Genomic DNA, 23,021 nt, shown 5'->3' with positions numbered 1-23,021 from the left:
CACACAACCCTGTACGCACAGCCATGCCAAGAATTCCACCGTGGCTCCACACATTCCCATCCTGGGGATTTCCGTCTCATCACCACACTGGCACCTTGGGGACCAGAGCTGCTTACCCGGGACTGTCACCTCCCTGTGGGTCATCTTGGTGAGCTTTTGGCAGGTTAAGTGCTCTGGTCAGCTGGGGAACAGCCCCAGCTCTTGGGCCTAACTGTAAAGTCTGCACTGGGGCAGCCCATTTCACGAAGCCTCACAAGCTTGGCCACAGAGGCAATCACAGGCTCCACGCAGGATGAGCACCCTCTCCAGTGTCTCCTGTGCACTCCACTCTAGGCAAATCCATGTCGGTTGTGAAGCAGCCATCCTCACTGGGGCTGCTCCCCCACAGACCTTGCCTGGGTCTGGGACTGATGGTCATGGGTGAGGAGGGAGGTAATGACAAGGGCATCTGGTCCAGGATGACTACAGTAGGTATGTCTTTAATACGCTCGTGAAGCGGAATTTTTCTAAAGCAACCTCGGGAGGGAATAGCTGTGCCTGGCGTGAAGCCTGGATTAGAAGTCGAATGCGGCTCTGTTTCACTGCTGGACTAGCACAGCACAGCCCTGTATTCCTCAGACCACACCACTGTATACAAGTCACCTCGCACGCTAGGAAGATGTCATAGGAAGGGGGACAGGGCTTTTAATAGGCATTTTCTAATAGCTGAAGATCATAAATGACTCACAAGTTTCCCGAATGGAAGCTGATACACGAAAGGAAGTAAACGAGGCCTGGCTTCCTTGGGGCTGAGCCAGGCAGAGAGGAAAATCTAATTATTTCTTCTAGAATGAAATATTTCCTGACTTGCCTTTGAATGAAGTGTTCCTACCTGTGAAGCAGAGCCAATGGCCTGTGTTGCTTCTGCTCATCTGTGGGATAAGCCATACGGCCAGCATGCTGTGCCCAGACTCCCACAGGACCCTTACTCCATCCCTGCGGCTCAGTCCGTCCCCCAAGAGTATCCGGGCCATGCAGTAAACCCAGTGGAGTTGGGGAAAGGGGACGGTGCTTGGTTAATGCTACAGTAAGTCTTGGCTCTGTATGTGTTGGGCTTCTTAGTTTAAGAGGCCATAAATAGAAGAGACCTTTCAACCATTCTATCTGTACTTTATGGAGTTCTTAAAGAGACACGGGACAAAAAGAAAATATCGGGGTTTTGTGCAAAAGCGGAGAATTAAAAAGGAAAAAAAGATACATTGAGAATCATACACCTTTCAGCAATCCTAATAAGATAACGTGTCTGTGCAGTTTAGACCACATGTGAGTGTTTCCTCGCTTCAGGGACCCTCTGCTTCCTGTGACCTCAGCAAGACCAAGCACACAGTTCAGTCAGAGTTAGGAACCAGGGAGGGAGTCTTCCATGTTCCCCTGGGGCACTGAACGGTGACCCCCACATTCCTGGGCAGCCTCGCTGCATTCCTGCAGGAGGGCGTACCGTGGGGACCCTTACCTAGCCGGTTGCAGGGGTTCCGCTTGAAGAGGGCCCTCAGCAGGCTCTGTGCCTCCACGCTGAGGAACTGGGGCATGCCCAGCTTGGCTCTGGAAGACAGAAGGGAACACAGGTGAGAAGGGAGAGGACAAAGGTCAAGTGCGGTGCCCCGTTCTGTGAGCCGCTCTGCTTGCAAGGGAACAGTTCCCCAAACATCTGGACGACGGTGCCAGCATTCACCTGAGGACCCCACTCTGCCTAAAACCATGTGAAGAGCTTCAGCTCATGCAACTTGTAGCTGGCTACTGACCATATTCAAAATTAAAACTGCAGTTTCCATAACTGCTACTTACTAGTCCACTTAAAACACAGTGAGGGGTCAAAGCAGCAGCAGGGATCCCCGAGAACCGACAGCATCGCCCATGGAAACAAAGTTTTCCCAATGCCACATTCCCTTAAGCAAGCGAGGGTATTGGTGTCTTAAGTTCAGTGAGCTCCTTTCCAGCACCCTGGGAACAGTGTCCTCTTACTTCCCCGGCAAGTAGAACTATGGAGAATGTCTGCAAAAGGAGCGTCCCAAAGGCCCGGAACCGGAACGTTGGCCCCTGGAGTCCTTGGACCTTACCCAGCACCAGGCACTGAGTGTGGCCTGACCCGCAGCCTGGACAGACACGGGCCCATATGGGTTTGCTGGGAGGACTGCCCCAGCTTTCACCAAAAGTAAAACAAGTTCCCATTAAAACCTAGGGAACAAAGGTGCTCCACCAAGAACACAGGGTACAGCTATTGGCAGCTACCTAGTAAGCACATGGATCAGATGCATACAGGATCACTGGCTGCCCTGGAAGACCACAAGGAAATCCTGAACCATGCAAGGCTTTGTGATGTGTCCCTGCGGTAGAGTTTCTACCTTCTGTCCTGTCTATACAGGAGGAAGTCACAAAGATATGGCTTGCAATGTCTAATGTCTCCTAAGTTTAGTAAAATCCTTTTATGCCAACATTCTAGTGGGAGACACAAGAACAGTGCTGTGACTTTTCATGGGACCCTTACTGATTTGGGGTTCCCATCTCTTATGCCCAGCTCATCAAGGACTTTATAGCAGGTGGCCAAGGGTTCAACAGTGGTCGATGGCCTCTTCTATGGCCCTAGAGCTCTCCTGTTCTTTAGGTAAATGAGTCTGAGGAGACCGAGTCAGAAACAGTTTGCAACCACACGGTGCCCCCTGCAGTCGTGTGGGGTGCAGGTTACCATGTGCAGGTTCAGCAGGGAGAGTGGAAGCCTGCACCTGTGCCCTCTCTGCCACCCAGGAGACCACTGTCATCACCTGGAAGCCAACACCGGACAATCTACGTGAGTTAATCTACGTCTGAAAGTTCATCAGAATTCTCCAGTGGGTCTTCCAGGACAGCCAAGGTTCACACACACAGCCGGCATGCAATCCATCCATGGTGATGAAGAGATGGCTCTTCCCAACACCACGGCTCCCACTGAACTCAGCAGCCCACCTCCTCCTCAGCTATCGACACAAAGCCCACGACTCAGCTCCCGGGTGGAGTGTCTACTTTGGAGCAGGTACCCACACTCACTTGAGGATGAGGGCCATCGTCTCCTTCCTGTCCTTCCCCTGGAATGGCAGGGACCCTGTGAGCATCTCGAACTGTAGAGCAAAAAAAAAAACAAAAAAAAAAAAACGGATGAGTTTGTTCCTTCATCCCCAACCCTATCCATCAGTGGGACAGCAGCCCCGTGGTGAGGCACCAGGACCTTGGCCTCCAGGTTCCCTTTCTAGCTGGAGAGGCTCAGAAGGACGAACACGGTGACTGATGGTTGACTACACTACATGTGGGTTAGGGCTTTCTTTCCCTGGTGAGCGCTGTGGAGAGCGGCAGCAGGAGAGGGGTCAGAGCAGCCTAGGGAAGGTGGGGGGTGATGAGCAGGAGGGAGACTGCTCACATGGACCGCTGCATGCTCTTTGTCTCTGATGGGAAGGATCCTGGGTACAGCCCATTAATAACACCTGATGGGGACCAGAGGGAGCCAGAAATCTCTCACAAAGACTCCCACACAGGAAACAGCACTGCTTAGGAAGGGAGTTGAGATAAGGCAGGGCCTGAAGGGCAGACCTCGCTGATCATGGGTTTCTTACTCACAAAAACAATGTTGATTCTGTGGGCTCCAGAGGCTGAGGCCTGGATCCTACAGTTATTACCAGCACCTCCATCACCATCAACACCACTGCCTCCACCACTGCAGCCGCCACCACCACCACCATGGCCACCACCACTACCACAACCACCACAATGACCACAGCCACCACTACCACCACCACCACCACCTATGCCACCACCTCCTCCTCCATCACCACCACCACGACCATCACCACCACCTCTTCCTCCATCACCACCACCACGACCATCACCACCACCTCCACCACCACCTCTTCCTCTGTCACCACCACCACGACCATCACCACCACCTACACCACTACCTCCTCCTCCATCATCGCCACCACCACCTCCACCACGCCCCCAGCACTGCCGTTGAGAGGTGAAGGCAGCGGTAGCAAACCCCACCATGCACACGAGATACTAAAACCTGCAGACATGTGTGAAGCATCTACTGTGAGCACCGCTCACTTCAGTCTAGATGAGGAGGCAGCAGCCTGCCTGGAGGTCTTTAAGCGGTCACACTAAACCTGCGAGTGCCTTGATACTTTCACTGCACCTGCCTCTGCCCCTTAACTTATGGTCCAGTGTCTTCGCTTTGCATTGTGAAAATCCTGGGAGACACGAGAACAAAGACAGAGACAATTGGCCTGCCAGCCTCATTTAAAGACACTCAGAGCACTGACCTCCTACTACACAAAACTGTTCATGCTTACTATGAAAGTTCTGTAGCATATGTGGATGAGCCAACACGCAACAAAATGTCTACTGCTGGACACCTAAGATGTCGCCAGCTAGGATCCCACTAACAGAACATATTAGACCAGTGATTCTCAACCTGGGGATCCAATGACCCTGCACAGGGGTTGCATAATAGATAGCCCGCATACCAAATAATTACATTACAATTCATAACAGTAGTAAAATTACAGTTATGAAGTAGCAACAAAACAAATTCTATGGTTGGGGGGCATCACAGCATGAGGAACTGTGTTAAAAAGGGTCGCAGCATTGGGAAGGTTGAGAGCCACTGCTCTGAACTGAAAGACACTTAAACGCTTCCTGAACTTCGGGGGTGATAACACATTAACTTTTCTCATTGCTGTGTAAAGCAGTCAAGGAAAGCAGAGTTCTCAGGCAGCCAGTGCTGGAGGGAAGGCAGGAGACAGGAGCATGAGCTGCTGCTCACACAGTATCCAGTCGGGAAGCAAAAAGACAGAGCTGGCGTTGCCCGCCGGTTTCTTCTCTCTCCCTCTCCAGTCTATGGGTGGTGCTCTCCATATCTGGAGTGGGTCTTTCCTCATCAGTTAGGCCTCTCTGGAAACGACCCACAAACACATTGAGTGTGTCTCCTAGGGGGTTCAAATCCAGCCGAGGTGCTAGAGAAAGCCAACCACAGCTGACAAGCTAACAGAGCACAGTTATAAACTTAGAGAGAGAGGAGGTTACAGTTCTTAGTCTTTTTATTATTGTTTGACAGTTTCGTACATTTACATAATGAATTTGAGTCATTTCACCTCCCACATAAATATGTCATGAGAGTGGAGCGAGAGCTGCTGGAGAGGAAGGTTTCGGTGGGAGAGAGGCGAGAGAGGGATGCTTACAATGTATTATCGGCTTTCTCTTTGTAAACCAGCGTTTAAAGGGGTTGAACAAGGCCCTGCCAGTTCAGGGCTCCGAGGTTCACCCTGTCACACTGCGCTGCCGCTGGCCCCATGCGTGATTAAAGTGCACAGACGATTGGGCTGCAGGCGACAACAAATGCATCCGTAATAAAAGGCGAGAGCAACAGATGAGAGCTCAAAAATAGACAAACATCATGAAAATGAAAGGCTGGATGCTCGGCCTGGAGATGAGCGACTCGTTGGATAAATACGATGAGCACGCATAAGCTGATTATAAAAATTACCATCTCAAAATAGGGTGCCAGTGAGGGGAACTCTTGCTGCTCCGCTCTTCCTTGCAGTCTATTTATGGCGCTCATGAAATCCCATTTCCAAGAAAGCCTGTGACTGCCTAGAATGCGAATATGTCCCACCTGTGGCCTTCTAATCCTTGCTGCAGAAATGGAGCCACGGTGCAGGCTGGTGCACAAGAACAATGTGTGGCAACAACAATCAAAGCCCGTGCTCTCTGCTCATCTCTCCCTTCATGTGGTTCATTTCTAGGTCTGCATGGTAGAGACCAATACAAGGGTGCACAGGAACGCTCGCTAAGGGCCTGCTCATGACAACACACAGGCACACAGGAATGCTCGCTAAGGGCCTGCTCATGACAGCACACGGCACACAGGAATGCTCGCTAAGGTAAGGGCCTGCTCATGACAACACACGGGTACACAGAAATGCTCGCTAAGGGCCTGCTCATGACAACACACGGGTACACAGAAATGCTCGCTAAGGGCCTGCTCATGATATGAGACAATGGTGACGCTGTCCTGCTTCTGAAGCCTCTCTGGTTTTATCTCCAGACCCCAAGAGACCACAGAAAGGTGCTCATTTTTGAGTGATGCTCAGGAAATGTCTGTCTTTCGTCTCGACTCAGGGCCTGGTACATGGTTTCCCCTTGATGAGACTTGTACCCTGGTGTTAGATGCCACCACAGCTCTTGAGTGAAATGACAGCAGCCAAGGTCCCCTTTGACTCCCATGAAAGCATACACGTGTGAGCAACCACGTGACTCCATGAGATACGGACAAGCTTCACTTGCGTAGCTACAATGCTCCCAGGATGAGAAATGGTACTCCCCAGAAGCAGTTCTCAGACCCCAGGGAACGATTCCAAAGTCAGCATCAAATTGCCATGGATTTGGGCATTGGTGCCACCTACATCCAGTCTGTGGAGGTCAGGGAGGTTGGTCTCTAAGGTGAAGTCCTGGCTTAAGGGAGAGCTAAGGAACCCAGGTCATAGGTAGCTGGAGACAGGTGTGAGCACCCCTCTCCTGCAGCCTCCTGGTAGCTGCGTGAGAAAATTCTCTGGAAGGGGATCATCATGGGAGTCGACATTCAAGTCCACTCGCTGGTCAACATTCTTAAAAAGCAACCACAAGTTGATCTGAAAACTGACAGAGGCAAAGCTCCCCTGAGCCATAGAGACCTGATGTAGAACCAGCTTAGGGTTTCCAGCCACAAGGACTTCCGTGTTGGGAGGGGCCTGGGCTCACAGGGACAAGTCGCTGACCTGGCAGTCCCCAGCCACACTTCACACCAGGACAGTGCACCCCCAGCTGGAGACACTCGGGTCTTTCTCTGACGGTTCACAGGTCACGCAGGAGCCTACGCTGAGACAGAATCAGTGTCTCTGCCACAGAGAGCTGGGGCTGGTGGAGACCGACAGACGGACTCCCTGACTGAGGTCCGAGTATGGCAGGGTTGGCGGTGGTTGGCAGAACTTTGACTGGGTCTTAGTCGGTTGGCTCTGGTTTCATATGATTGCCTGGGTTCCCCTGCGTTTCTGAACAGCAGGCACAGTATGTTCTAGAGAGTGATCTACACTGACCTAAGGCTCTGAAGTCAACAGCCAGCTCAGTACTCAGATGCGGCCCCAGGCTCTTATGTCACTGGGGGGGGGGTCCCCAGTCTACGGAATTATGAACAGCACACACCTCTCCAGGCCATCCTAGAGGTCAGGTCTACTCAGGCTTCCTAAGTCCTCATTTCCATCGTGGGGCTCAGGTCTCCTGACTATAAAGCACCTCACAACATGAGCAGTCCACAAACGATCCTTCAAGCAGATAACAGGACACACTGGCGTCCTACTGGAAAGTAACTTCTGCTGTTACCCAAGAAAGCACGGGGAACCTGAGGCTGCCATGGGCCATCCTGAGAGAAGCTGGTCATCACGTGACTGCTTGGGCATGACAAAGGGGATTGTGGGTATTAGGATCTGCCGCTCATTCTTCTCTGAGCCTTGATCTTCATTTCAGTCCCATCATGCTTAGAGATTGGGGGGCTCAGATGAGGGTGGTCTTTCGCTGTAGCCTGTGACACTGTGTCTGCTTTAGGGGAGTCATAGTGCTGGAAGCCCTGGCAGCATGTTCCCAGCTGCTCCAAGGTGGCCTGCAGAGTCCCAGCTAGAACGAAAGGAACTTCAGGCTGATTAATGCTGTTCCCTGAGCTGGGATGAAATACCCCGTAGGGAGACACAATGGTTAATCGCGATTGTCAGCTTTACTGGACTGAGAGTTTTCTAGGAGACACACTTGTGGGTATGTATACAATCGTGTTTCCAGAGAGACCCCCCCCACCGAGAGTGGGTGGCACCATTTCATGGGCTGGGGTCCTGGACAGAGAAAGGAGCGGGACCCCAGCTGAGCAGTGGCATTCCTTCCTCTCCATTTCTTGGTTGTAGCTATGACATGACCGATTACCTAAAGCTCCTGCCACCACAGTCAGTAACGTTCTAACTGCCACGCCTTCCCCAGCACCATAGACTTCCCCTCACATTGTGAGCCACGACAAACCCTGGCCTCCTCAGCTGCTTGTGCCAAGCAATAGGAACAGTTGCTGATCCATGCAGAGAGCAAGGGTCAGTTTGTCTTTCATGCTGAGAAGGCTCCCGCCACCACTGTAGGGAAGGTGGTGGCAAGCAGGGCCTGTTCACATCTGGTCAGGTCAGGACATACAGACTGATGAATGCTGGTGTACATTTTCCCACACTTATTCAGTCCTGGACCCTGGTCCATGGGATGCTACTGCCCACATCCAGTCTTCCTCTCTCAGACTCTATAGAAAGGCCTCACAGACATGCCAAAGTGCGTGTCATTAATGAGCCAGACGTGACTTCATCCAGTAGAGCTGATAAATAAAACCAAGTGTCATGACATCTGGCAAATGAGCCATCCAGCAGGACTGTCCCCCAACAACTGAGCCATCCTGCAGGACTGTCCTCTATGTATGAGAACCTGGACCACAATGGATCCTGGTGGGTACGTGTGGCAGCCACACCCTTACACACAGTAAGTACACCCTTGGGAGCAGAAGCTGGCTCCCTGCCTCAGCTTTGCAAACTCTGGGAGAGAGTGAGACCCAGGTAGGGTAAAGGTCATGGGGACATTGCATGCTGGGACCACTGTATGCCCTTGGGAAGCAGACTCAGAGTATAGGGCTGCCGTGCCAGGGAGTCTGGGGCAGGTGACATCTGAGCTGGGGAAGTTTCCAAACATTCAATGACAGAAGAGAGATGTAGTGTGGTGACCAGAATGCCCAGGAGCTGCAGAGAGGCAGCCAGGGACAGCTTAGGGTCAGGAAAGGCACCCAGAGGTAGCTCTTGCCTGCGACTATATGGGAAGCTGTCTGGCCCCGTTCTTACCCCACCTCCCGCCCCCATCAGCTGCCCTGTCAGAGAGCACAGGAGTCCATGACCTCCTCCCCTATGCCAAGGTCTATCTGCAGCACTGCTGTGCAGACCGCTGGTCACAGCAGCTGCGGGAGACAAGGGGAAGCCTGGACATACAGCGGGTCAGCCTGCTCCTGGAGGGCTTGAGCTCTCACGAGTGTGGGGCAGCAAGAAAGAGCCACTCCTGACCTACAGCCAGACTCAGCAAAGGAGATTTCAGGCCTTTCAGTAAAGCCTGCAGGAAGGGAAGGGAGGACTTCAAGGGAGGGCATCACCTCCATCCCCCTTTTCCCTACCAGCACACACCCATCACCCTGCCAGGACGGTGGTTCTCACCCACAGGGGTCTCCTACCGGGTATCCTGCATGTCAGACACTTACATGATGATTTGTAACAGCAGCAAAATGACAGTTATGAAGTAGCAATGAGATAATTTTACTGTTGAAGGTCACCACAACATGAGGAACTGTACGGAAGTGTCACAGAGTCAGGAAGGTTGAGAACCGCTGTGCCAGCGGATCTGAGGAAAACAGTGTTTGCATGTGAGCATAGCTATCTGAGCAAACATCACCCTGAAGAGAGCAGTCAACTGTCTCTTCAGCATACACAAAGACAGGACCCTTTCAATCTGTAAATAAGACACTTTGAGACAACCCTGGGACCACAGGACTTGGCTGGTGGCCTTCAGGAGACCTGGATTCTAGCCACTGCCCTCAGGGCTGGATAACCACCAGCACTGTTGCCACCTCCGTGACTGCCCCTCCTCACGTTGCACCACTAACTTACACGAGTGTAAGCGTGTGGCATGTGGCAGGCTCCCCCTCAAGCTGTTGCTTCCTTCCTTCAGGGTGCATGGTACCTCCTGGGATCTCACAGAGCAGAATTTATGACAGTTCTAAAAAGGGGTATCACAGCCATGAGCACCAGCCTAGGGTACAGGGGAGAGGGGCTGCTGATGGCTGCCCTCCGTCTCTCATGGGATGCAGCACACTGGGATACTCCATGATGGCCAGCTTTCATGAAGATCTGACAGGGAAGAGAAAGTATGGTTCTGCCCCAGGGTGGCGAGAGCATCTCTTAGTGAGAGTTAGTCTCTCCCCAGCTGGCTGGAAGGGCCCTCAGAAGTTAGCAATTTTACACAGCTAGAGTTTCCCAGCCTTGGGGATAGCTGTGGCCCCAAGTATGGATGACCATGGTCCCTTGAGGCTTCAAGGCACCCCTAGGGGCAAATCTGAACCAGGGCTCTGGACTGCACGGGTAGAGGATGACAGCTGGCTGTGTTTATAAGAGGTGCATATTTGGATGTACAGGACCTGCTGAGAGCTGCCTGGGACTTTCTTACTGCAGCATCTACTGAGGGTCTCACAGTCTCAGTTTCTTCTGGTGTTAAATGCGCACACTAAAGGGATGCCGGGAATCATTGGTGTTAGATTCCACAGCAATGAAAACCGGCCTGCAGGGAGATGTGAGTGGCCAATGAGCATCCTTCCTGTCCTGCTGGGGTGGGAAGACTAGAAAGGGAAGCAGCATGCCAGATTGGGAAATGGGTAGCATTTCTAGATGCAAATAGAAAACTGGCTAGCACCATGAACACTTTGGTGTAGGCCAAATTTTACAACATGGCAAAGTGTTTCGTCTGAAACAAGAGAGGTATGTTTAACAGAGGAGCCCCTGCCTGTCTTCACATTCCAGGTATATCAAATTCACCATCTTCCTGAGCAGGTAAGAGACGGGCCAGGGCCTTTCAAAGCCTGCTTCCCCTCCAGTTTCCAGTGTCTCGATCAAGCTGAGATGAGGAAGTCATCTGGGAAACAGCCTCCCTTACAGAAGAAATGAGCGGGAAAACCTTACCATGAGCACACCGAAGGACCACCAGTCGGCACTCTGCGTGTGGCCCCGCCGGTTCACCACCTCAGGTGCCATGTATTCGATAGTCCCACAGAACGAATAGGCTCTCTTGTCGTGGTCGATGGCCTCCTTGCTCAAGCCAAAATCTAAACACAAGCACAGCACACACACTGCCTGAGCCTGAGGCACAGCCCCACGTCTATGTGGACAGACCCCTTGATTCACCATCTCAGAGACCTAGGACCTCCAGGACATACTATTCAGGCTGAAGGTGCTTCCAGAGCCTGGCCCTCCCCGTCCCCCATATCACGAGCTCTGTCATAGCAGCAAGGGGCTCACTTCTTGGTAATGAACATGGATTCCCAGAGAGCCTTTCCCACGTATCAGCATGGGGTGATGCAGGCTGAGGGGCCCAGAAGGGGAGGAGTGAGATGTGGTTCTTGCAGGAGGAAAGGAGGCATTGCTGGCACCCGCTTGGGAAGCAGGTGCTTGTTAAATAGACTCAGCAGGTTACAGCGCACGTAGAGATGAGGCCAGGACAGGTCAATGGGTAGGAAAATGGAGCCCAAAGCCTAGAACCTGTGAACAGACTGTCTTACGGTGCAGGCACACAGTATGGATCCTGAGTAGGGTATTAACCGATGGTCCAAGTGACCTTAGGGAGGGGAGAACCATAGAGATTGCAAGAGGCTGGTACAGCAGAAGAGGAGGGGGTCCATGGAAGCTCAAAAACTCAAGGCAAGTGATTCTCCCCACGGGCCAATCTTGACATCTAACAGCTCCAGAATGGTAAAGTGGTAAATCGTGTTTCTGGTAACTTGTTACAGCAGCCACTGGGGGCTGGTATACACATGAGCAGTGGGGAATCACTGGAAGCTGTGTACACACGGGCAGTGGGGAGTCCCTGGAAGCTGTGTACACATGGGCAGTGGGTAGTCACTGGAAGCTGGTGTACACACGGGCAGTGGGGAAGTCACTGGAAGCTGGTGTACACACGGGCCACGGAGGTGAGACGGAATGTTTGTAGCTGGGCTGATTATATCAATGCTACAAGGTCTGGATATAAACAAGGGCAGCTGGGCCGCTGCTGCTGGGAGAGACAAGGCTATGACCACTGGGCAGGCCCTGCATCTGCCTTAAGGGACACGGGCTCACAGCTTCTAGTCAAAGACTCAGGGTTGCTGAGCCTTAGGCAGGTGAACAGGGGAGGTAATCTAAAAGCCTGTGTGCCCCCTTGCTGTGTGCACACGTGTGAGAGCCGGCGCTGCCAGGAAGGAGTCTTAGGTAGGAGACAGAGGAAGTATTTCAGAAGTTGGAGTTTCTCTCTGCTGTGTGTGCGTGCGCGCACACACACACACACACACACACACACACACACACACACACACAGAAGGCCAGCACTTGGGCAACAAAACTTCAGCCAGGTCAGAGAGTGGACAGGGGCTGTTATGAGGTGGTTCACAAATTCATAAGGGATAATCAGTGATGAAGGGAGATAAAGATGTTGTGTGTTTTGTTTGTTTGTTTAACCAACCTGTGATCTTAATATGCCCCTCTTCATCCAGGAGGATGCTGGAAGAAAGGGAAAGAAAACAGACATCAGAGAAACAAAAAAAGACGGAGCTCTCATGGTCCCTTAGCACGTAGAGTTCAGAGAAAAGCCCCTTGGAGCTGAGATGCTTGCCCAATGCTTGGGCTTCTGACAGGCTGCATCCCGGATAGCTTGTCTTATGGTGGACCAGCTCAGGAAGGGAGCAAAAGGCTGTGGTCATGAGACTGGGGGAGACGGACCCGTCATGAGCCTGGAGGAGGGAAACCAAGAATCCTGGTCATGAGCCTGGGGGAGGAGAACCAAGGATCCTGGTCATGAGCCTGCAGGGCTGCATGTTTTTGAGCCTTCAGATTGGAACCCTTGGATCCCTTCACAATACAATAGAGTGGGTTTTCTAACTGTTTTGGCACATAGATGCCTACAGCCTCTGCAGAGGAAATTCCCTGACCCCGGGAAGCCCTCGATGCCCAGAGACCCTCTTCTCAGAATCTCAGACTCTCTTGGCACTGGCCCCAACACTTTGGAGCAATCCTGGCCTCCAGTGAGGGCCATGCACACAGCAGGGGTTCAGCAAAGGGATTTTGAGCTGCCCACGGCTTCATCCTGGTATGGACTCCTGAACTGTTGTCTACAGAGCCTCATGTCGTGGCTGGCCTTTGGGGTGCTCTTCCTAGCGATCCCGCAGACGTGGAGAACGAGGACGGGACATTAGCTACCCTCTCCCTCACACCCTCGGCCCAGGGCACCAACATTTCTACCTGTTTTTAGGACTGTCATAAAGTCTGCTCCATGAGGCCCCAGAAGGTACCATTCACCCTAAAGAAACAAGGAAGTGGCCGGGGAGGGTGTAAACAATACCCCAAGAGGTGGGGAAGCCTGCCACAAGCCTGGGTTTCCACTCACGGAAGACCCTGAGTTCCACATCCAGAAAGACTGTGTCTGCCAGGATTGGGCGGGGTGGAAGAAAGCTGTGCAGAGTGCAGCTGGGACAGTCACAGCTCTGCGGGCTGAAAAGCACTCTGCTGAAGGGACTGTGAGGGCACGTGACACTTGAACTCACTATGGGTACGTGACCCTTGAACTCGCCATGGGTACGTGACACTTGAACTCGCCATGGTCACCTGGCTGTGCCCTCTACCACACTTGAGGGTAAATGCTATTTTCTGTATATTGACAACATGGAAACTATGGGCCACAGGTTTAAAGGATAGCCAGTGTTTTCTGGGAAACGTTAGCATATTAACTAACATGCTGAGTTATAATTAAAGAAGCAGATGTTTAATGTTTTCATCTTTGCTTCTCAGTCATACTGAGTCTTTGCACAGAATTAAGCAAATTCAAAATTCATTCCCAAATAATTCTAATTGGACCACAAAATCTTTGTTTTTATCCTGTAATTAAATGTTACTATCTTTAGCTTCAAGAACCAGCTCAGCCTTTACAAGTGAGTGGGAGCCAAGGTCCTGATGCCCAGAACGGCTCTGAGCATACAGAAGTCTTCTGTAGGGGTCATAGCTGCAGCACAGATTTGTATAAGGCTCATGAACTCCATTGAATTAATGTGAGGTAAGCTTGTGATAAGCTTTGCGTGAGCCCTGGGAGGAAGCCAGGCTCGGTGGTCACCTCCTGGGGGGTGAGGGGTACAGGGGATGCTGTCAGCACTAAGAGACATGATATCCAACCTGCTCTGAGGTGTCATTCTGACCTCCTGCTCCTGCCCATGGAGGGGTCAGGTATAGGTCAAAAGTTCCCATTCCCGCTGAGCTCCTGAAGAGAGGGCCTTCAGGGTCACGTCTCCACAGATTCATAGGATCAGTCAGTGATAATTTGTTGACTGATAGGTGATCAGAGCTACCCACTGCACACACTTCACTCCGTCAAACCCAGATGACAGCTATGTCTTCAGAGAAGCAGCTGTCTTCCTCCAAGGGCAGTGTGGGTGCAAGAGAAGGAGAAGCAGGGTGATGTCCATCCTGACTACGTGATATCTTGAACTCAAGGTATGGCTTTAGGCTGTCCTGGTTTGGAAACGTCTCAGAGGTGGCACGACAGCCAGGGACACCGTATGACTGGTCACAGGCCCCTCCTAAGTCCTCTCTTGTCTGCATGAGTCAGTGCTAGCTCCTGTGCGTTCTGCTACTCACAGACCATGCAGGAAGAAAATCAGAACCCTGAATCCCATTACTTTGCAAGGTAGTTCCTGTTTTCATTTAGACTACAGCAGAGATGAAAATATACACACTGACCTGGGGCCCTGGGGCCACTGCCCCTCAGCTGATCCCGTGAGAGAACTAATCTGACCCATCTACTAGCTAGCCATCTCAGAGGAGGCAAACCAACCATATCCCTAGAGCTTAGAGCAGCAGCAGGAAGGTGTCCAAGCCTGAATGACAGCAGGCGGGAAGAGGCGGTGATGGGGACAATCTCTTGTGTGACATGGCTCTAGGGGGTAGCTGCTGGGCAGGGGAGAGTTATGTGTGAAGAAGGGATGTGGCCTGGCCTCCCACAGTGGACAAGCCTACCCTGCCTTTGCTGAGCACCTGTGCAAGGTAAGGTGGTGACATCTGCTTAGCCTTCTTGGAACTCCAGCACTGGACCCACCCCCATGTCACGGTGCCCAGCCCACTCAGATCCTAGGTAACAGCCACTGGCGTGGGCTGGCAGCAGATGCCCCAGCAGGCTGTGAATGCCTTTCCCCTTACTTCTCTGGCTTCAGATCCCGGTAGATGATCCCCAGGCTGTGAAGGTGGTCTAGGGCCAGCGCCAACTCAGCCAGGTAGAACTTGACATCCTCCTCGGTGAACATGACCTAGAGGGGTGGGAAAGGACCAGGGTTCAGCTTCTCCCACGACTGCTTGTTTTAAAGCATGCATCGCAGAAACCAGAGCTGTCCCAGAATACGTGTGTGGAGATCCTGGCTCTCCCATGATGCTTTCCCGCCACTCCTACTGCAGGAGACTTCTCACGGTTGCAGACTGTGCTCTTACGGAGCTCATTTGGTCAGCCTTGTGAACACAACCTCAGCCCACCACCAACTGCCCTTAGCCGACAAACTGCTCAGGCTGCAGTGTAACCCCGGGATCCCGTCTTATGAGGGATGCTCCCGTGTGAATTCAAGATGGTTAGCGGTTGGAGGACTATAGAAAACGGGTCTCCAATTTTGCCTTTCTCCCTCCCCTCTTCTACCTGTCCCTGGGCTGGTGTGCAAACTGGCAGCCTAACCACCTGCCCTCTGCACAGAGGGATGCATCCTGCCAAGTACAATGTGTTGGTTGGAGGGGAGCCTGTGATTGTTGGGGTTGGTGCTGCATTCCAGGCTGGTTATGGTATCAGGACGCCTTGGAGCCAGGAGCCTTCAGTACATTAGCTTTGTCCTGTCCTGCTCACGCTTCTGCAGTAATCTCAATGGGAAGGCAAGTCCTTGCATGTTTTTGTATATATGCATGTGTAGGCATACAGATGTTTTTGCACGTATGTGCATAGAGGTCAGAGGTTCATCTCAGGTATCTTGCTTGGTCATTCTCCACCTTATTTTTTGAGAAAGGAAATCTCACCAAAACAGAGCTCACCAATTTGGTTACACTTGGCTGGCCCTGTGATGTCATGATTCCATACTCTGCTCCCCAGTGCTAAGAGCACAGGGTGAGCTGCTGACCCAGCCTTTTGAGATGGGTGGGTAGAGACCCCAACTCTTAGGTCCTCATGCTAGCACAGGAAGTGCTGCCTTCATGGGACCATCTCCTCAGGTTCCTCACAAAACACTCACCAAGAGACATCCTTGCTGAAGAGACTGCACTCCACATTACCACTACATTTTCTTTGAAAGCAGACACACAAAAAAACCCACATGCAAACTGAATGTGGCTTGAGACCAGAGCTAAAATGTGTGGTGAATGTCACCAGCCAAGCAGACAGGGCTCAGTTGCTAGTAAGGAGACCTGTCTTAGGTCCTACAAAGTGTCAGCTGGTACCCCTGGAAGTGGGAGCCAGCCCTGGACTATAGACCCTCCTCCACTCCCAGCACCCTTCCACCCCATTCTATTTCCCATGTGTGACCAGCACCTCTCCGCTTGCTGGTTTCCTTTCTGGATGCATTGACACCAGTTAATGCATCCAGTAGGTTTTGCAGTCAAATCCCATCACGTTCCAAGTTCCCCTTCATGATTGGATTCACCTAATACACAGAGTTATCATCTCTCTCTGCTTTCCTACACCTCAGGGTACGTCTTGCAGAGTCCCCAAACCCACTTTTAATCTACTGCCCACAGGTGAGTCCTTGAAATCAATCATGGTGGCCACACACACACAGACTACTGTCCAGAGCTCTGCTGAAGGAGAGAAGGCAGGAAAAGGCCTTTTAAGCTGTCATCCCCCCAACTCCCAAAGAACCCATGCACCCAGATGTGGCCACTTTATCCCTCTGCAATAATAATCTATATGTCCCATTGTAAGGAGGTACAGGGCTTTTGATCAAGAAGCCCAGCTACAGGCTATCTCATCAGATACTGAACAAAAGAAAACCACAGGTCTGGGTTTCTTGGCTAAGAGAAGTAGAGGATCCCATCATCAGAGTCCTGAATTTCTGCTACATGTGCTATTGCTCCAGGGACCTCCAGGACACAAAGGGGGAATAGCTCCAGTCTCTAGGAGCCCTCTCCCATCTGGCCACACGCTCTACCTTGATCTGCTAGTTGTCTAAGAAAGGCACAATGTAGACGCTCCTGAAAGCCTGGGAAGGTGGAGGGAAAGGGGACGATTTGAACACCACCATCACAGGCAACAAAAAAGTACTCTGTGGGGAAAACGCGAGGCACATCCCGTCAGCATGCTGCTGGACCTCTTGTTCTTTGTACGGAGCCTTCTGAAATCATTCAAATGAGAGACAAGAATGTTGCTGCTATAGACAGAATTCTGGATTTCCTTATCCTACAAAGCTGGCCCCGTGCCCCTCAAGTCATGATGGACATAGTACCTTCACAGTACAGTTCTGGAGAGTTCTCCTTGAAGTGTTGGTACACAGAATTAACTCTGCAGCTAGACACGAATGAGGCTCATGCAGTGAGAAAAGACCTGACAAGATGTTCCAAAACAGACACATGGAGACTACTATCCAGGGAGAGGTCCACATGGTGTTAAGTGTGCCTTCCCAGGATGGGAAGTGAGAGGCCATCAAACGCCGTCATCCCCACATGGTACCACAAACTGTGTTAGAAGGTTTGCTGATGCAGCCGTGCAGATCTTACTCTGCAGCTCAGGCTGGTAGTGAAGTCCAAATCCTGCCTCAATTTCCTGACTGCTGGGCTATGGGTGTGTGTAGCCATAGCTGGTGCACACACATTCATAGGACATCATCTACCACACACTTCGCATCATACAGGCCAAACGCCACACACGGCACGTTACACACACTAAATGTCCACATCACTCAGCCTACACATACCTCACACACCCATCCCCAAGATGCACTTCCCTTCCTGTTTTCCAAGACAGAAAGTCACCATGAGCTGCAGGGTCACTTACCTCTTTGGAAAGCCTGGTAAAGAGGTCCCCTCCCCGCAGGAAATCCAGAATCAGGTAGAGCTTGCCTTCGGTCTGAAAGGCTGTGGGAAGAGATATGGGGTTGAGCACTTCTCCAGCAAACACTGTTCTCTCTGACCCTGAATCTCTGTTCTTCCCAAAGCCCAGCGTCTCTGCAATTCAACAAGGCTGTGAGCCTGGAGAGCTGCCATTCATTCAGACGGGCATCACTGACCACTGAGACAGGGCCCAGCAGAAGAGGAGGGGGCTAGGTTCAGTGTTCCTCACTTTGTTGGGTTTTAGAACTTCCTTTATCCTTCTCCTCCATCCTTATCCCTTCTAGTCACAAAGTGACTGAGGGACGCGGGGAGAGAAAAGTCCGTGTTCAAGTGTGTGCCCACCGCTGGCATTACTGAGTAGGCTTCGCTCACGGAGACTGTGATAGGCAGAAACTTACTGAAACATTGACAGGAGACGGTTCTGATAAGCAGGAGGCACACTTCAGTTCCCTCCTGTGGAAGCGCATTCCTCTACCCAGGGACCAAGATGACCATCATGGATCCTCTCCACTCCAGTAATGTGGAGAACGGCTTTGCCTGCCTCTCTATGTCATGCATGACATGAAGTTATTGGTAGCGACTCCATAGTCTACACAGCTCACCCCCAGGACGTACCAAAGGCACACCTCGGAGCGAGGGGTCCCTGAGCACATAAGGACCTAGAGAACAGAGTCCCGTTATTGAGAGTCTGCCAGCACTGGCGGCCAGGTCAATGTCAGAGAGGGTCAGCAATCATGATGGTCAGGCCAACACCAGGAAGCCATCTATCACTTCTCATCAGGTTCTACACACAGGGTGCCAGGTCCGAGGGTCCTGCTACTTCTGTGTATTGAAATTTTTTATTTCACTTCTAAAAGTTCCAGAACCATTATAAATGCTGGCATTTAGAAACACAGCTGCTAACTAGAAGACCCTTTGTGGGGGATGCGTGGCCTGCAGTGGATGCAGTGTGGGCCTTGAGGGGCAGTGGAAACAGAAGCAATGCATGCAGAACAGCTGTTGAAAAGTCTGTGTAAGATGCCCAGCTCTTAACTTCCTGGTGAGAACAGCCTGACCCCCAGCACACAGCCTGGAGATGGACGATCCTGAGAAGATCTGCAGGGCCCGAGTAGGGCTGACATGCAGATTTGAGAAGCACTCAGTAAATAAAGGGCTTACTCGGTTTCAAAAATGAAACACTCCAGATGGCAACTCCAGGTTTTGCTCTGACCACAGCCCACCAGCAGCTGGAACTGTACGGGAGTCGGGGCGGGGGGCAGGGGGGAGACTTTCCTGCCTTACTGCTGCCGGCAGAGGGTGAGGCTCCAACCACAGCTGCCGTGGCTGGGAAGGCTGAGGGTTCTACCCCGCCCTCAGTCCACAGAGGAGCCAGCTTTTGTTCTTTCTGGAGGAGGGTACACCGTGTGACTCAAGACAGGCCTGAACTGTTCTTGGTCTTTGGAAGTCTCCCCATTTCACCCCAGGGCATTCATGCCTTTGCTTCCTGTTTCTAGGAACCTCTGACTGTGCTGTGGTTCTTCCGTGACCTCTGTTCGTATGAACCCCTTAACAAGCAAAGTGTGCTGTGGGGGACACGGCTGAGGAACCACCAACTTCTGGATTCTTCCCGCTGCTCCTCAGATGAGATGCAAAGGCAGAGAACTGGTGTCGGGTAGTGAGGCAGGTTTTGCTCTGAGCCTCAAGAGCCTGAGACAACCGCCTTCCCTGAGCGGCAGTCTGAGGGTCACTCCTTGGCCCTCCCTCTCTTCATCCACTTTGAAGGTCAGGGTCGGTGATCAACACACCCTATCCTGAGCACCACTGGGTGTGCCATTGTGTCTCACCATGGTGGAGTCCCTTGTACCAGATTAGCAGTGGCAATGTCACCATGATGGGCAGCCCCACCTCACAGTCTTTGGGATGAAGAAGGGCATCTTGCTCTTTCAGGAGAAAGAAACAGGAAAGAGACTGAAGAGTAGGGATTTAAGGGACCGTTGTCTCCGCATGAGACAGGATTCTGACACAAGATCGTCTTCTTTTGCAGCAATTATTATCATCACGGTCTCCTCTGATCAAAGACACCACCCTAGGGATCAAAGCATACCACACCTGCTTCCCTTACCATAATGCAGCTTGACGATGAACGGGTGATTGACTTCTGCCAGGATGTCTCTCTCCATCTTAGACCTGACCCGGTCCCGCACTGCACGACAAAAACAAAGGCTTTCAGAATGCACACGGAGAGTTCGGGGGCCCCCCCGATACCCAACGGCAGACGAGCCAGTGCAGAGCCAGCCGCACACTCGTGGAAATGTGGAGCAGAAGCATGGCCACCCTCACCTGCGCCTAGGTCTAAGGAATACATACATGTTGACACATTTGCTTCCTTGTTGCTAGCTCCTTTTCTTTATACCAGAAACACTGAACATATATTGTAGACACCATGACATTCTCCTTGTAGGAGAATCGACTCGTACGCCTTAGGATTGAGGGGTGCTCCTCACTGACTCTAGTGTCCCATCTCCTGTGGTGTCTCTGGCTTCCAGGCCTCTCATGCCCACCATCTGCAGCTTACTTCCTCAGCCTTGGGTCTAGTCAAGGGCTATTTCCTTATTGTGTTGGTAGCTATGGTTGTATTTGATTTGCATCCAGAAGAGAACAATCTTCCTCCTGCCCCCAACTTTTTACTAAGTCCAGGCCAGCTTTCTTGTAGAACGGTCCACATCCAGGTCTGTCTGACTGGAGCTCAGCTGCTTCCTCTAACTTGTATTTCTCACAGATTGAGGTCAGGTCTGGTGTCTCTACAGGATTGCAGTTAGACACTTTTGGTGGCAGAAAAGGCCTCTACCTTAACCTTCTGGGACTGGGAAGAGCCTGTGGGGCTGACCCTCTCCAGGTGATATCAGCTGGGTGAGGGAGAGGAGGAGCTGGCAAGGACTCAGCTCTCCAGGTCAAGATCTGGTACCCCTCTTGTAAGGGAGAGCAGCCCAGGGAGGGACACTCTGGCACCTGGTGACCTGTGCAATCCCTAACTCTCACTCAATGGCGTTAGCATTCATTTAGGGTCCTTGCTGAAGCATTCCAAGTTCCAAAACGATACTTCTTCCATTTCTGATGCAAGAGGAAATAAGGGGCTAACTCCTTCTCTCCCCGTCAGGATGACTGTGGACCAAGGAGGTAGAGGGTGTGTGTGTGTGTGTGTGTGTGTGTGTGTGTGTGTAGTACAACATTCTTTTCAGTGTCCCCACTGTCTCACATTCAGCCATCTGGAATACAGACGTAATTAGTTCTGAGGCAAAACAAATGAACAGAACAGAGATTGACAACCACTTGAGAATAAGAGCAACGCTCAGACTCCACAGGGTACCTGGTATGCCCAGGTCCGCGTGACCTCCTAGGACCTCTCTGAGTGAGGGCTGAACATCTGGAATGCCTGCAGTGGCAAGAGCATCCTACTACACTGTTCATCACTATTGGAATGGCAGCACACACGCCAAACGTGTTATTAAAGAAATCCTTGCTCAGGGATGGTGTAATGATAAAAAGTGGACTATGCCCAATGCTGGCGGTTGTGGAGAAACTGGAACCCACGTGTGACGCTAGGAATGTAACATGGTACAGTCATTGTGGAGCAGGTAAGCAGAGTGACCATGGAACCTAGCAGCTCTGTTTCTAGGTACCTATCCACAAGATCAGAAAGCAGTGACTTAGATATCTGTGCAGCCATGTTCACATCAGCACTACTCAGCAGACAAAATGTAACACACACATGGTGTGCGCATGACAGAGCAGTGCTCTGCTCCAAGGGGACATGATACACACATGGTGTACAGAGTATGGGGTATTGCTCTCCTGTGCCAGGATTTGCCAGGATTTCGAGAGGATGCACCATTGTGGGGAGCAGCAAGAACAAAAAGTGACAGAAGACAGAGCATGAAAGAAGCACACTGCCCAACACTGAGCAGCCCCAGAGCACCCACCAGGGTGAGGGCAGTGAAGGATCATCAGACCCTAAGAGACCTCACTCTTCCTGGAGTCCGCAAGAGAAGTCCAAGCCCAGTCATGTCTTTGGAATGACTTTTGCAAGTTTTTCTCTGCAAAGGTCATTTTCTCTGCACGTGTCTTGCTATGGAGCCCAGGGTGGACTTGATCTGAACCCTCTTCCTTCACATTTTTTCAAGTCTATTATTTTAATTAAATAAAAAAAATTTCATCTGTTTGCTCTTGGAGAAATACTCCCCAGATAAAAAGAAGGGTGCTTGCCTATACCAGGTTGACAGCACCTTCTTCCACACCCTGGAGACTCCAGAGTGGGTATCTCCTCTGACCATGGCTCCCAGGGGAAATCAACAATGGCGGAAGAAGTAGAGGGTAGGTGTGGAGCTTCTCTGTCTTCTCAGCCCCGAGACACAGATTAGGGCAGACAGAAATACAGAAGAGTTTCGGGGAGCTGATAAAAAACCAACCTGAAACCTGTTTGTTCTGTGAAAAATACAGCTCATGGCAGTTAATAAAGACTGTGGTGAAGAATGGATATTCTCTCAAAATAAAAGAGAATAGAGGAGAACTCAGGCTCTGACTCTGAGAAACCCTTTGGCATCAATCAAGTTAGCATCCACAGGGGAAATCATTTCTGCGGCCGGGAGCTCCAGGCCAGCTGCTATGGGACTGGGGTGCCTCTCTCTCTATATGCTGGGCCAGGGCGTATTTTCCTATTGCCTCAGTCACGCCTGGCCAGCCTTCTTGCACCTAGGCCATTCGTCCCAGCAGAACGTACTGGCTCTCATCTCTCGCGCCTCTTCCCTATGGGAAAGTTCCCACTCCATGACCCGGTGAATCGCGGTGGCAGAGAAAGGTGACTCTATCTCTCGTGCCTCTTCCCTATGGGAAAGTTCCCACTCCACGACCCCGTGAATCGTGGTGGCAGAGAAAGGTGACTCTAGCTCTCCGCCATCTCTCCAAGGCCTCAAATCAGGTAACCGTCGTCTGAAAAGCCGCTAGCCATCCTCAATGTCCTTGAGCTTGCTCAGTTTGAACAAAGATCAGAGTTTAGCCACCTGTCTCCCAGGTGAAGAAGGAAGTCTCCAGCTT

The 23,021-nt window shown here is 51.6% G+C and overlaps 1 protein-coding gene across 2 annotated transcripts in view; it reads right to left on the bottom strand.

Annotated features, from left to right (window-relative positions):
* Rps6ka2 (ribosomal protein S6 kinase A2) overlaps positions 1-23,021 on the bottom strand; it is a 264,079-nt gene that overhangs the window by 41,674 nt on the left and 199,384 nt on the right. For both annotated transcript variants that reach the window (XR_007590671.1, XM_050135881.1), the window contains exons 7-13: positions 20,053-20,133; positions 17,896-17,975; positions 15,078-15,184; positions 12,358-12,395; positions 10,827-10,969; positions 3,061-3,131; positions 1,493-1,581 (exon numbers count right to left, since the gene is read on the bottom strand). Coding sequence is in view for 1 of the 2 variants with exons in the window: in XM_050135881.1 (XP_049991838.1) it covers positions 1,493-1,581; positions 3,061-3,131; positions 10,827-10,969; positions 12,358-12,395; positions 15,078-15,184; positions 17,896-17,975; positions 20,053-20,133 (609 nt within the window). In the remaining variant the exon portion in view is untranslated. The remainder of the gene's footprint in view (positions 1-1,492; positions 1,582-3,060; positions 3,132-10,826; positions 10,970-12,357; positions 12,396-15,077; positions 15,185-17,895; positions 17,976-20,052; positions 20,134-23,021) is intronic.

Source organism: Alexandromys fortis, unplaced genomic scaffold (genome assembly GCF_014885135.2).
Source record: "Alexandromys fortis isolate MF-2015 unplaced genomic scaffold, M_Fortis_MF-2015_v1.1 scaffold_23, whole genome shotgun sequence".
NCBI lineage: Eukaryota > Metazoa > Chordata > Mammalia > Rodentia > Cricetidae > Alexandromys > Alexandromys fortis.
The sequence above is the reverse complement of the archived record's forward strand: the minus strand, read 5'-3'. Positions and strand labels throughout refer to the sequence as shown.